Source organism: Podarcis erhardii (genome assembly GCF_964252035.2).
Source record: "Podarcis erhardii genome assembly, chromosome: 10".
In the NCBI taxonomy this organism is placed as follows: domain Eukaryota; kingdom Metazoa; phylum Chordata; class Lepidosauria; order Squamata; family Lacertidae; genus Podarcis; species Podarcis erhardii.
In genome coordinates, this window is record NC_138500.1 from 35,398,831 (window position 1) to 35,414,718 (window position 15,888).

The following is a 15,888-nucleotide window of genomic DNA, read 5'->3' on the forward strand; positions in this document are numbered from 1 at the left end:
TCTAATGAATATATTCATGTTTTGAAATACACATCTTTATTCTATAGGTGTGAATAATTCAGTTAACATCACATTGACAATTACAAAAATTGCAATTTTATTATTTTTAGTATATTGTTCAATTCTGCCATGTATGGATCATAACTGGAAGTAGGGGTTTTAGACTGATGCAGCGTGTACACTGTGGAAAAACTGAATGCAAAAGAAACATATGCTTGAGGGGGAAATGTGGGCACATCCATGGGAAGGGTAGGGCTGTTTCAGCATATAAATTAGCCTTGATTTGCAATTTACTGTGTTGTAAACCATTTTGTTTTCATATGTGATATTTGCAAAAGAGTAATTCAGGGATATGAGGAAAAAGCAAAACCAAAGTGGTTGCTTTTTGACTGTTAGAATGTATCATTGAATACACACACACACACAAATACACACACACACACAGAATGTGGAATATGTATTCACAATCAGAAACTTCTTCACTGCTATAACTCCAAAGAGGAAGAGAGTCAGTTAGTAGACAGGGTCTGAAAACAGCAATAATATTAGAAATGCTTTAGAAGTGAAATGATGTGTATGGGTTTTCATTACAGAATTATATAAAGAAATGAAATTGGGCAGGAGCTCAAACATATTATCTTGGCCTTACCCCCCTCCTTCCACCCTGTTGAAAAACATGTCTTCCCTGAGGGGTTTATTCAAATTCAGTGCTTAAATATATTAACAGTTTACCCTGAATCAGAACCAAGGTGAAGCTGATTCAAAATGCCATCAGATGTACTAAAACGGAATATTTAAAAGAAGAGTTCTTTAACTCTTATCGTATAATTTAAAAAACCAAAACCCTTAAGCTAAAACAGTTTTGTATTTTTAGATACTTACAAATAACAAAGTTCCAGTATGCCTAGATGGTTTCAAATTTTCTACATAAATACAAATTGCACATCCTTATTCTGGGAAATGCATTTAGAATCAATATCAAATCAATAGAATAACAGCAACTAATCCCGTGGCAACTATTCTTTTGCCTGCTGGCCCTTCTTCTGATTCAGTGCTGTATGTCTGAGAGGTTGTGTGTCAATTTCTTTGACATGCCTATGCTTGGGGTGAAAGCAGATTGGTAGACCATAGGCAGAGAAAATGTTTGGCAAACCAGTAAGGTGCGCTGCCAAAGCGGGATGGGGCACTTCAGACTTGAGGGCGAGGTACAGCCCTCCTAAGTGCTCTACCTGCTGCTTGGGACTTGCCCACACCACACACCCTGTGCCATGGTCCTTTACTGGCCATGCTTTTCACCCTCCTTGAGTTTTTTGTCTGGCTGGAATGTGCTCTTGAATTCTGCTTGCCCAGTTTTGCCTCCACTGGCATGTGACTCCCTCAGAGGTTGCCCGGAAGGGAAGGTCTTGCCTAAAGTTTTGGGATGTGGGAAGCAAGATTGAAATCCTATCCAGCCAAGAAGCTTCCCATCCTCACCTAGTATAAGAAGCATTTTGAATTGTGTTGGGCAATTCTCTTTCTCTTAGGTCACCTTTCCTTATGGGGACTGTGACGGGCAGCAAAGCCAGACCAGAGTCTGGGGACGCAGTACCTCAGAAACTCCACTAGAGTGCTGGAACCTCTCTCTGATTGGCTACCAAGATAGGAGCCAGAAGTGGGTGGAGCAGCATTCTGGCAGAGAGAATAAAAGGAGCAGTTTCTGAGGGAGAGAGTTAGATAGGGACAGACAATACTTTTTTCAGGGGGTACTCAAGGGTACGCAGACCCGCACCTCTTTTGTTGTTGTGAAAAAGTTTGGCATTTACTTCATGATGAGTACAGACATTTATTTTTCTAGAAAAAAAAGCACTGGAGACAGAGAGAAGGCTTGATTTGAGATAGGAGATAGGCATTCGGATAGGGTTTGTCTGAGGGAGAACTGGTTCTGATTTGAGTTAGGAAAACCAGGTTGAGTGTCTGGGGAAGGTATACAGACAGGAGTTAACTGGAGGGCTGAGTAGAGCCAGGAGAGGTAGAACCTGGGTCTCATTCTTGCCAGGAGGGGAGAGTACTTCTGGATAAAGAAGTCTCCCAAACCAGTAACAAGGGCTGAGGTGATCCCCTGGGTCTGTTAAACTGATTAGAATACCTCAGGAATGGGATTGCTAAAAAAAAAAGTGGGTAACTGATGAAAAGTGCCCCTTTGCTTGTGAACCAAACTACAGTGGTACCTCGGGTTAAGAACTTAATTCATTCTGGAGGTCCATTCTTAACCTGAAACTGTTCTTAACCTGAGGTACTGCTTTAGCTAATGGGGCCTGCCACTGCACGATTTCTGTTCTCATCCTGAAGCAAAGTTCTTAACCCGAGGTACTATTTCTGGGTTAGCGGCCTCTGTAACCTGAAGCATCTGTAACCCGAGGCACCACTGTAATAAACTGTTAAAAGCATTGACCTGAAGCATCTGCCTGACCTAAGTGTAAGGACCTAGGAAACAGTAACAGAAACTGAAGTCAAAACAAAACAAATTCCTTCCAGTAGCACCTTAAAGACCAACTCAGTCAGTTCTTGGTATGAGCTTTCGTGTGCATGCACACTTCTTCAGATACCAAGGTATCTGAAGAAGTGTGCATGCACACGAAAGCTCATACCAAGAACTGACTTAGTTGGTCTTTAAGGTGCTACTGGAAGGAATTTGTTTTGTTTTGACTATGGCAGACCAACACGGCTACCTATCTGTAACAGAAACTGAAGTGTAACAACTGATTTTGAGCAAAGGGAGTTTAAGAGAAGCTATGCCTGTACTACTGTGCTTAAGCCTGTGACACCCTTATGTTTAGTTTAAGTAGTAACTTCTACCTGAAAAAACACATCTCCTGACCCAACTTTGTTTCACCAACTTCCTTTTTTTGTAAATAAAGCTTTCCTTGTTTGATTAACTGCTGCCTGAGACTCCCTGAACCACAGTTTCCCTTACACAAGGCCCTCACCCAGGTAGCCTGTGGCAAATTGTAGACATTCATTAAATTGGCAATGTGAGGTAGGTCCACTATATTTAATTGCCCCCAATTAGCAGGGTAAGTCCGCTACAGGGACCAATTTCAGAGGGATGTCTGTGTTAATCTGTTCGATTCTTGTAGCACCAGAAAGACTAGCACATGTATTGTGGCACAAGCATTTGTAGACCAGGATCCACTAAAATATATTGGTGTGGAGTGAGGAGGACATTGTAAATAAAGTCACTGACTTCACCCCTTGTATTTCATGGACTATATTTCATGGTATTTCCACAGGACTCAGCTATACAGCTGCAAATAAAACGTTTTAAGTGTGTTTTAAGTGCAGTGTGACACGAGATGGTGATAGTGAGCCTGATGGAAAATTCAATGTATTTTCAAAAACACTTAAAAAAAACATTTTCAGAACGGTTTTTATATGTGTGTGGATTCTACCTGTTTGTCTAGCTGCTGACTATTTGTTTTCTCTGTACCAATGTGTATAGTTAAAGATCTGCCAATGAGGCTGATAATTCTTCATATGATGAAGTGGGTTCTAGTTCCCAAAATTATGCAACAATAAAATTGTTCAAAGTCTTCAAAGTGTTATAAGACTTTGTTTTGTGTCCTCTTCATTAGTTTTTTTTTAAAATAAAGCTGAAAACACATCATGAGCTTCTAAAGAAAGGTAACTAAGTCAGTGCCTGTAGAAATGTAGCAAAGCAAGTAAATAAATATTTCCCCTTCCCCTTCTCTTCTATTGTGCCAAGGTTTATTTACAATTAGTCCTAGTCAGTATAGTCAAGGAAACAATATGCAAATACATTTTTCTTTGGCAAGTGGCATCAGGTATTTTTAAATGTACACAGTAAGCATCATGCTAAAATTACTATTTTGTTGAAGGAGAGGTTTGTTTTCATTTTGAAGAATATTTGATAAAAATAATAATTGAAATAAACATTTTATATTACAGGAACTCAACAAACCTCCATTGAAAGTGAGCAACTTGAAGCACACTCTGCTGAACAGTTTGCTGGCCTACTTCATGGATCATCACCTGCTTGTGACCCACCTGAAAACCCACTTCAGCTATATAGAACAGGGAGCCCAGCTGATGAATTCTACCACAAAAATGCAATCCAAAGTATTTTGAATTCGGCACAGCTGCAACAAGAAAACAGCACTGATATTTCAGTTAAAAAGAAAAAACCACCCATTTTAAGCAGAACTATATTTCCTTCTAAAAGTAATCTAGGAGAAACTAACACACTTGCTGGCATCACAAGAACTGGGGATCAGTGGGTTGTTAATGCTGCAGGGTTTGTGGAACGTGCTTGCACACTTGGGAGGATACGATCTTTGCCAAAGACTCTCCTTGACATGCATTTATCCAAATATGTTTCAAAATCAGACTCTAATCTGATTTCCTACCCATCTAATGAGCAAAAAGCAAGAAGAAATTGGAATGAATCTACAGTAGATCAGGAAAGCTCTAGAAGAAATTCTGAAAGAACACCATCCTTTACTTCAGAATGGGAAGAAGTAAGCCTCTGATTTTTTTTATACCATACGTACATACATGAAAGATAAGGAGAATGTGATGGAGAGCCCTGAATCAAAATTCAGAGAGATGAATGTCAATAGCATTGAGGCCCTCGAGTGCAAAAAATATGTCTAAAATGTAGGATAAATAAATAATATAACTCCCAAAGCTGTGATGGTTGGGGCTGAAGGGAGTTGTAGTCCAAAACACCTGGAAGGCATGAGGCTGGTGAAGGCTGGATTAGATAATATTCATTGAGATGGACAAATAATCTGCCCTATTATAAGGCAGACATGTTCCTGTGCACTTTAAGATCTTTGAGCACAGTGGAACCTTTGGTATTTGTATGTGTGTTTCTTTTCTTTTTTTCAATTTGTAGCCCTCCAGGTCACTTGAGAAGACCTGTTGAACATTTGGAGATTAAAAAAACCACACACATTCTAAATCAATTGGTGAACCTTGAATTGTAAGTGTTTTTTTAAAAAATTGGTAGAAAATTTGATAGCCGTGCTGCATATATACAATCCTTTGCACATGATCAAAAGTGTGCTTGGTTTTTTGATGAAAACCAAAAAATGTATTCTCAGGGAATATATATTGTGATAGCCCCAGAGCAGTTAGATATCTGGCACAAATTTCAGAGGTTTTTGTTGCAGTGCCATAAGCTTAATGGAGGTTATTATCTCCACAGAGAATTCAGTCACCTAGATGTAATCTGTGGCCTTTGGTTGCAAACCAATTAATGGTTCTGCAAACTGCAGTTTCCAAACCCAAGGGAATCTCTTGTTAATTCAACCAGTCTCCCTATAACAAGGGACAATAGAAGAAGTGTATAATGAAAAATTGACAAGCACTATGGGTATGTGGAACAAAGCTAATTGAAGAAATTACCAACAGCGCTTTAGTGTAAAAGCACATATACCTTATGCTTGGTAATTGAATGAAAAGGGATGGGTCCTGTTGAAATATGGACATGTCTGCATCTATTCTTTATGGACAGTCTTTGACTAGAGTCCCTCACCAAACCTTAGGTTTTCAATTTTTTAAAAAATCGTAGCTCCATTTCTCTTTTTTGCTGTGTGCTAGGATACCAAACATTTTAAGATACTGCGTTAGGTGACCTTCACCCGACATTTAGTAGGGTGGCCCCCATGCTGTTGGAACTGCATAGACTGAGCTTCTCTGATAAATTTTGAAGCTACTGAGATTGGAGAGGGGCCAGTAACATACCGGTATTTTTGTGTACTGTTCTCAAGTCTATTATTGCCCCTTAAATAATACAAGCAATTTTTGTTTCTATACTTGTAAATGTATCATGATGCATAATCATAGCATTTAATACTCCCCCCTTTTTTCTTTCAGATTGATAAAATAATGAGTTCCATAGATGCTGGTATTACTACTGGACTAGAAGTGATTAATGATGGTATTGCAAGTAAGAAATAAATACTTTTTCTTTTAATATGATTACCTTAATCACTATTGTGATAGCTAGGAAAATGGTAAAATATAGCCATGTGTTGTGATTGTATCATGTTTTAGTAGCACTAGCCAGGGTTAAATTGCATTCAGCATTTTTGATGCAGTACAGCAGTTTGGGGGCACTTTTCACCCTTTAATCAGTACTAAAAATAAAAAACCCATCCTGCTATTTGACTTTGAATAACCATGATGTTCAAAGCATATGCTTAAATTCAGTGCCTCTCTTTATCATTTTTAATTCATTTGTGGACAGATATGTCAATAGGATACTATTAGCAATGTCACATTGCTCATCTATTTCTGTGCTAGGAAAAGCAAGTGTCGTCAAAAATTGTAACTAAAGAGAGCTATATCTAAGCCAGAAATGTTTTCCTATTGACTACTGAAAAAGATCAGTGTGATTGATATAAACTATGATTGACTAGAATGGTTTGAGTAAGTGAAACACAGAGGAGATGAACAGGAGAAATTGTGGCAGGAAATGTTGGTAGAGAATTAACTGATTTCAGTATGGATTGAATGAGATATGGATGGGTAATATAACTGGTATTTATTTTCTTTTTCTTTTTAAACTTTTCTAAAGAAAAAAAATACTGACCATGCTAGTGGTCATATCTGCCAGTGTGGCAAACTAAAGCTGTGGTGCAGACATGACTTAAATGCTTGTTATTTTCCACATATGACTGTGAAATGTGTTTCCAATTTGCTTATTTTTAACCACCAGCATTAGCATTAGGTGCTCTGGTTACAAAGGGACACTGGAGCCAGGTTGCTAACCAGCCCTCATTAAATGTCGGTATTGCTCTGCTATCCATGTTATAAGTGTATACCTCTGCAGATGTAAAGCCTACACACATGGATTCCAGGCCTGTCGGTTTAGAATTCCCCTATGCAGACATCCACGCTCAATTTGCAGGGCCAAGGAGCTGCGTACCTTAGAACTTTTTTAAATGTAATCTGAAGGCAAAACAATATTAGAATGGCTGCCATGCAACGTCCTTTGGGGGGTGGCCGTCCAAAGCAAGGACTCTACTCCTGAAAAGGGTGTCTCCCTGTAACCACTTACTATACTTCTCTGCTGAGGATCTAAAATTATGGACAGGCACATATAAGCTGCATAGCTAGCCGCTCAGGTGCCTGGAGCGTCGCATGCACCCTTGGCCCAGCGGTGAGGCAAGTTGGGGCAGGGTGCGCTGCACTGAGCCTCATCACCCCCCCCCTCAGCTGTAGGGTGGCTGAGGGAGAGGTGGCAGGTGAATGCAAGCCACATGCTGCCATTTTGGGCAGCGTGGAGCCTGCAGGTGCCCGAGCTACCATGCCACCCCCAAGAGAGATGTGTGGCTTGGGCATGCTGCAGGCCCTGCAGTAAGTGCTGGCCCCCGTGGTGTGGCACCCAGTGTCCCACCCCTGCCCCCTAGCTATGCCTTTGTTCTTGATTGATTCCAGCAATATAGTTTGTTCTGTTAGGCATTCATTTTGGGTTAATTGCTTCTCTGAATTAACCTGACAGTTAAAAATGCCTCAGATTTATATAGCCCATAGCCATTTTGTCACCCGCCTCAGTGATGACACCTGGGTCGGACCGCACCCACCACACCTTCCTACGCCACTGGCACATATGGAGATGGGCCATCCTTGCTTCAGATATGTTCAGGTTCTCCATAGAAATCTCATAGACCTAGTGTCATCCCTTATATTTCATAGCTTTTTGGTCACACTGCTTACATTTTTTTCTGTCTCCAAACACACTAACCGAAGATAGCTTTTTGTATATCTGCAAGTGAGTTCTAGTCCATGAAAGCTTATACCACATGAGTAGTTTCCTGCTTGGCAGGGGGTTGGACTCGATGGCCCTTGTGGTCTCTTCCAACTCTATGATTCTATGATTCTATGATATTCTTGAATGTTCTTGGAAAGAAAGTAGTTAGTTGCAATATTGTTTGAGCAACAGTAGGTTGCTCAGTAGCAGATTGCTCGATTTTTTTACTGTAAAGGTATATGGCACGGCCATGTTTTCCCACTCAAACTGATATCTATTGAAATCAGAATACACATTTTAGAACAGGAAACAGTAAATGTATTTTTCTAAACACTAACTCTGTCAAACTGCAATTGTCTTTTGTATGATCGGTAATAGAGCACTCATAAAGTGATGATTGAGAAAAAAGAAACTAGTGTAAGTACTGCGAGTTGTTTAAACTCCCTTTTTCCTACATTCTGTGATATTGGTTTCAATAGGTATATGTTAGTAGCTCCTCAGTATAGTTGAGAGTGTAGTTACTACCTGTAATCTTAGTGTAACAGTCTAAAGTTTCATCTCCTCCTGGATGAAAATAAGAGAGAAAAGAATAGAATAGAGTTCAAAAAACCCTTAATGTTTTTAAAGGAAGAAGCACTGCAATATTGGCCATTCTCTGTATTTGTTACCATATGGTTGTAACTTTGGCAAGCTTATTTTCCTTCAAAGCTGTTAATATCCTCCCTCTATAAGGGCAGAAATGAGATAAAATATAAGTATTTAATTAGAACAGAATTTTAATTGGAAATGTGTAGGCATTTTGATATAAACCATTTCCCCACAATTTTTTCTTATATATTTAGTAGAATATAGGTTGATATATAGGGTTAGTCATACACAGAACCATTAAAATCAGTGGATTTCAGCCAACTTAACTGCTGTCTGCTGATCTTCACTAGCTACAGTAGTCTCATACATGTACTCTTCGATGAGAAGTTATCTTTATTAATCTAATATGTGACACTGGCTTTGATATTGAGTGTATTTTAATATGGATGCATGTTATGCATGTTACCAGTGGCTATGGGTGGTAAAGAATACAATCTCCAGATTTCTGCCAGAGTGATTCAAGACTCTGAGAGTTGCAGATACTTTATTTATATCACCATTAAACATTGTCTTACTTAATGACAGCCATTAACAAACGCGGTTATTAAAATTGTGTGGGCTGAGCTTGAGAATAAATGACCACTCAGTCAATAGTTATTGAGGACACCTACAGCCTGATTCTATGTAAGTTTACCTGAAAGTGAATCCAGTTTTGTTCAGTGGAGTTTGCTGTCAGGCAAGTGTGCATAAATAGTATCATAGCCTTCGCCACACAATCCTTTTTCTGCATTGTAACAAGATTTTCTATACTTAATAAATTGCTCAGGCATAAACCTATTCATCTCTTATTATAATCTGAACTGTAGACAAAGAATAGGAGCAATGTGTGTTCTGTGCCAAGGAATGCTAGAGAAAGGAGCAGCGAGATATTAGAAAATAAAGACAAAAATATTGCAAGTATTCAGCTCTTTTAAACTGTTTTTTCAGGTATATAAGCTATTCAAAATATTTAGGACCAGGAAACCTTTGCGATTTTGTTTAAGAAAGCAAATCTTAACATCTTGGTCTGATGGCATTATGCAATTATTTATTTAGAATACTTAAAATAGCTTTATAGCTTTATTCTCAAAATAAAACCGCACTCAAATATGATACAGGTTGTAATCCAAGGACTGCATTCTATTCTGGGCAACTTTTTTGGGGGGGGGGCACATGCCAGTGGTGGGTGGGGCTAGATGTAAAAGTGGGCAGAGTAATAAGTACATTTTCACCTTTGCACTGCAGGCGAGTTTCTACACACCCACTGTGTGTGCCAGATAAGCAGGCAAGAGGCATTATCAGAGTTCAACGACACATTCCAGTCAGGCAAGTGGTGATTCTGAATCCTCTTTGCAGTACTGGGAGTCTGTGTGCTGTGTTACACATTGAGAAGGGGAAATTAATTGTTCATCTGCTTCTCGGAAATATCATTGCAGATTTCTCATCCTTAGGCCTTAAATAGAAATCTTTTGAAGCACAGAAAATCTGAAGTGAGATTATTTCCTAGAGGCTGTATCTAAGCAATAATGTAAATGTGCACAGATAAGTTTGGAACTGTTGGCCTTGTTGCACACCGCCCCAGTCTCTGAGCCATGTGAGATTCCTTTGGAGTGAGGAACAGTGGAGACTGCAGTGTCTTCGTGACATAATGATTATTTCCAGGTATTTACATCCTGAGCCTCAAGGTCCATAAATAACAACACCCTAGTGGTCCCAGGCCCTAAGGAAGTTAGATTGGCTTCAACCAGAGCCAGGGCCTTTTCAACTCTGGCTCCGGCCTGGTGGAACGCTCTGCCTCATGAGACCAGGGCCCTGCAGGATCTGATTTATTTCCGCAGGGCCTGTAAGACAGTTGTTCCGCCTGGCCTTTGGCTTGGAGCCAATTTGATTCCCTCCCTCCCTCTCTTTCTTTTTTCTTTTCCTTCTCCTCCTGTGATGAGGCTACATTTTAATATTTTAATGTTCCATTATTTTAATGTTGTATTTTATTTTTGTTTTTAAGTTGTAATCATTCATCTTGTTTTTATTATTGCTTGTAAGCCGCTCTGAGCCTGGCCTTGGCTGGGGAGGGCGGGGTATAAAAAAAAAATTATTATTATTATTACAGTGCAGTGGTTCACAGCATTAACAACCCAAGAGGGTCTTGCTTCCCCCATAGCCTCAGCCTTGGATTCAAACAGAAATCAAACATCACTCTGTCTCTCTCAGTTGCCAGTTTGCTGTTTTTCTTCTAGCTTACATCACTCCACACTCTATTCTCAGCTTTGGATTTGTCCTTCTATCTGTGAGTTGGAGGAGAGGCCCCACCCATTTGTCATTTCACACAGAGCCCCTTCTCTTTGTTCATCACCTAGGCTATCACTTTAGCAGGAAACTAGCCTGGCTGTTCCAAGAATTAGAAGGGGGCCTAGGCATTAGAAGGGTCTTGGCATACACCCTATTCCCCCTACTCACAAACTCATAACACTATCCTTGTTCAGACCAGAAAAGCATTAGCATCTAATAAGTCAGCAAGGTCCCAGCAAGAAACAAAAAAAGTAGTAATACATCTCTTTTATGATTGTCCTCTCAGTACTATAGCCTAGTGAACTGCAGAGGATTTGGGGTAGACTTTCTATTAGTACTAGATTCTGACTGAACGTTTAGTGATGACATTAGAGAGAAAAGAATGCCAGACTACTGCAAGAAATGTTGAAGAGAAACTACAATTGAATTAGATTTCCAACATTCCTTGGGGGCTGACTTGGAAAAGAACCAAATCTGGTAAGTTGATTGTGTGAAATAGACAGATGACGGGGGCCTTAAGCTCAGGGACGCTGACAAGTTGCTGGGAGTCTGTAGACTGGAAGAGTCTTCTTGTAGCTGAAAGAAACACTGTCTTTGGAGGGAGGAGAGGCAGGTGAGAGGATACAAGCACAAAGAGAGCTAGGACTAATTTATGATGCTTTATACACTGACTAAATTTATTTCGGTTGTAAGATTACTTGATTATTATTTCATGGTATCCTAATGGTGAGCTTATTGTCCAAGTGTGGATCCTTACATAGCTGCCCATCTACTACTGAGCCAGGTTCAAGTTTCTTAGGTCCAGGCTCCCTCAGGGATCATCTGAACCCTTATATCCTAGCTTGATCACTGAGATCATCTGCAGGAGTGTTATTGGTCATTCTTCCAGTTGGTGAGGCTCTTTTGACAAAGCCTCTCCTTCTACCAGAGGGGAGGAGTTGTGAGCAGAAGCCAGTTCCCACATTGGCAGGGGGGAGTATTCGCCCCCCTGCGTCAGTTATTCCGGCTGGCTTGGGTTTAGTCACATTTGAATGGCCGCGGCAGTGCCGTGCCCTCATTCTGCTTCCTGAATTCGTCGGAATTCATTGGAATATGTGTGTTGTGTTGGAGGGCAGGTTGTGGCCATCACCTACCCCTCCCCTTGTTGGGTATTCCGTTAAAGGAATCTGGCGGTCGTGGATCCTGTCCAATGCCCTGCTGATGGCTAGGGCCATGGCATGACCTCCGGTGACATCAGGGGAAGCTTCCAGTTGTATTTGCATCAACAAGCTCCTCCCACTGGTTGTTAAGCCTCAAATGACTCCCCGCTGTGCAGGGTGGAGTCATGTATAGATTGTTTGATCCAGTGCCTAAGCCAATACCACTCACATGCTGTAACCAAAAAAGTTGTGGCCTTCTTTAGCCCATTAACCTAAAATACTTGTGTCCTTGTGTCTTATTTATATCTAAGTGGGTGGCGGGTTCTCGACTCACAACAAAAAGAAACTGAGCACATAGAAACAATTGAACATGTTTTTCTCCACTGCCAGTATTACACAAACATATGTGCTAGGTTTAACCTGCCAATAATACACAAATTTCCAAGACACACAGGGCAACTCTGTATCTCCTTACTGCCAATGACCGCTCCCCGCTTAAAACGGGGGCGCCCTTTGCGTGGACGCGCGCAGCCCCTAGATCTGGAGCGGCTCCAACAGTGGCTTTGCCTTCCCTCAGGTGGGATACCTGGAGGTCTCCGCCTACCTCAGTCAGTTGTCCAATCCCACCTGGGGGAAGTGTTGCCAAGGAGACCAGGCCAGGTAGGGGAGGGATTACCTGCCCACACAATAGAGGGGCAACTCTTTATCTCCTTACTGCCAATGGAGATTTAGCAGGCATCTTCTGTGCCAACTTTTAAATGCCTGCTGAAAACTTTTTTATTTCACCAGGTCTGTGCAGGCAATTGATAAAGCATCTTTCCACTATGGTTAATTGAGGTCTGTTTTTAACTTTTTTAATATAGTTTTTATTGTATGGTTTTAGGGTTTTTTCTGCTGTAAATGGCTTTGGGTTTTTTATGGTGTAGCAGTATATAAATATTTTTTTTAAAGGTCCCATCCATGCACAAGAGGGAGAGAAAGAGTGTTGAAAGTTGGAATCCTGAACAGAAGCACCATTTTATTTTTATATGTTGTGGGGGTTCAGGATTGCTCGCACTCTCCTCCCTGGCATGTTTTCTTAATCTTGCCTAATGTACGTGAATTGGCTGTCACATTTGATTTGTGTACAAGAGTCTAACATTTGTGTACAAGAGTCTAACTGATATAAACCTGATGTCTATGTAATCCTTTTCAAATATGGGGGAGGGGGGACTGACCACACAGATTGTGTCTACATGCAGTTCCCTACTCCAACATGACTTCAAATAGTTGTCAGTCTGGCCTGCCAGCAAGTGGGCAAACATGGTCCTATGGCCTACTTCATCACCATTAATTCACAGTTGGGGAATATCTTTATTAGGACCAACCAAAATGTCACAAAAGAATACCTAAATAATTCTACAGAATTCTAAATCAGGCAACAAGTTGCACAAAGCAGGAGATTGGGGACGGGGGAGTTTTTATAAAGGACGGGGAGAGGAAGACTGGATTTGTACTGTATATACTTGAGTCTAATGCACAATTGAATCCATTGCACACCTTAATTTTTGTAATGTAATTTGGCCAAAAAAGATGAGCATTAGATTCAAGTAAATACCGTATTTACATTCCGTCTGAAGAAGGAGATTGCAAACTCAAGTAATCTCTTGTATTTGCAGGTATCAGATTACGCGTAGAATTCTGGGATGAAGAATCAATGGCCTAGTTTTTGAAAACATCAAATCTTTCTATTATTCAGCTCTTTTTCAGGTCTTAAGCAAAACACCAAGCTTCCTGGTTAAGCAGAAAGCAGATGCACAGCAAAACATGGCAGTCTTTATATCATCAAAGCCTGAGAAAAATCTTGTGTGGTATAATAAGTAAAAGAGTTGATTCAAGCCAACTTGTGGAGTATTGCCTAGTGATAGGAGGAAATGTGATTCTCAATATGGAAAATCCCTTTCCAGCTTGTAAAAAAATAATTATCCTTGTGTTGCAGATACCACCCTGAATGGCTAGATACAGTATTCTCCAAGGTACATAAAAAAGGCAGCTGTGTTGGTCTGTAAGGAAAAATCCTAGAAGTCCATAGCTGGACAATACTTATATCAAGTAAAATATCGCAAAATAGTGTGCAGGCTTTCAAGTTCTGTAGAATAATTAATCGGGCAAGATGTCTTATACAAAGCAGGAGTTGTAGGTGGAATGAGGATGGATCTTGAAACCTTGTAGTCAGCATTTAGACCCAATCTAAAAATCTTCTATTCTTTTGTTTAAAAAAGTGTTTCATGTGTAATAGAAAAGTTTTAATCTTCTGCTAGAGACCACATAAAATTTGATATTTTGCTACACTTTTTTGCCACTAGTTCAGCCAATGTCTAAGCAAGCAACCAAATTATTTTTAGCTATACAGGCTTGTCTAAAAGGTTCACGCTGTTTCTCACAATTCATTGATTTGCCTTGAACAACATACCTTTAGGCTATTTCTCTGCTCTTTCCATGCAGCTTGAAAGTGGGAGGTTTTAGGTTTTCCCTAAGTTTAGCTGTATGGTTTATTATTACCACTGCATTTGCTTGCAAAACAAAAGTTCTGAAGTATCCATTTGTGAACATGGGGGACAGGAAGGGCTGACATGGCAACAGGTAAAGAATCACCACCACAACATTCTGGAATTGAAAATTGCCACAACTTTATTGATTACAGATGTAGGTAGGGTTTGGCTTAGGCATTGGGTGTGGGTGTGTATCCTGAATCAGCCTCTTGCCTGAAGGCTGAAGTTAAAATTCTCAGATTTAAAAGTAGCTTCAGTGTACATAATTAGTATTGATCTTTGTTTCTCAGGTGCATATCTCTTATCGGATCTTAATTAAGCCTATTCCCAGTTTACTACACACACACACACACACACACACACACACTATTATTCATAAAAAGCAGTAGAAACAAAAGAGACTTCCACAAGACTGGGCCAATGGCACTAAATGATTGGTTTCTTGTTGCTGTGAAACAAGTCTCAATGTTATTCCTGCAGATGATCTTGAAATCAAACTGGGATGTAAGTTCAAGCGGTCCCTAAGTTACCCTGGACTGAAGTTGTTCAGGGCTTTCTAACTTAAACCTGGCTTGGTAGTAGATGAGCAACACATAGACCCTTATCCAGTCCACCACTGCATTGAGACAGCTACCCAGCGCTTTCACAGCCTTTCCTGATTCCCAAAGTATAGAGAAGTAGAGCTATGTGTAAACAGCATACTAGTGGCACTTTGCTTTAAAACTCCCAATGACTGCTCCCAATGGCTTCACATAAATGTTAACTAGCACTGGGGAGGGGATAAATCCTGCAGAACTCCATCACACAGATGCTAGAGGGCCAAGGAGCACTAATAATAATAATAATAAAAATAAAATTTATTATTTATATCCCGCCCATCTGGCTGGGTTTCCCCAGCCACTCTGGGCGGCTTCCAACTGAATATTAAAAACAATACAGCATCAGACATTAAAAACTTCCCTAGGTCTGCCCTCCTGGTTAACCAACCTCTGGTCCACATGGAACAACTCTTCAGGATGGGTTCTTGGGGATGCAATGGAGGCAGCAAAGTAGGAGCTCTTTGCTGCCCACGCTACCATGTAGTAGGCTTGATTATGAGCTTGAACACATGCTCAGTTGGCTGCAAGAACTACACCACTTATGCTATAACCCCCACCCAGTCCATTTCATCAATCACAGCTACCCATAATACCAAGTGAAGCATCAGGGAGACCTCAGGAGCAATCATATCAATGACCTATGAGTCTCAACATTCCATAATAAAGCTAGGATTTCAACAGGATCACCTGCTCAATCCAATCAGAAAACTCAGTAAGTGTTCATGAATCTATCACATTCGGTCCTAACTGGTCCATCCCTCCCTTTGCAGGGGAAAATTGTTGCTGCAAGTTCAAACCTCCCTAGTTTGAAGGTATCAAAAACATTTCTGAAGGAGGGGAATGAGACAAATGCCTAATTTTCTTATACATGGATTGCAGCTGCAGTGCACAGAACAGGATTTCCTCCATTCTGCCCTGCAAGCATGCAGAGAATTGGGGCATGCGGAGAA

At 40.5% G+C, this 15,888-nt stretch overlaps 1 protein-coding gene across 6 annotated transcripts in view; it reads left to right on the forward strand.

Annotated features, from left to right (window-relative positions):
- The window catches only part of ANKS1B (ankyrin repeat and sterile alpha motif domain containing 1B), a 332,378-nt gene that overhangs the window by 134,398 nt on the left and 182,092 nt on the right, over nt 1–15,888 (forward strand). For all 6 annotated transcript variants that reach the window (XM_081878201.1, XM_081878197.1, XM_081878206.1 and 3 more), the window contains 2 exons: nt 3,946–4,514; nt 5,878–5,950. In XM_081878201.1, the coding sequence (XP_081734327.1) occupies nt 3,946–4,514; nt 5,878–5,950 (642 nt within the window). The remainder of the gene's footprint in view (nt 1–3,945; nt 4,515–5,877; nt 5,951–15,888) is intronic.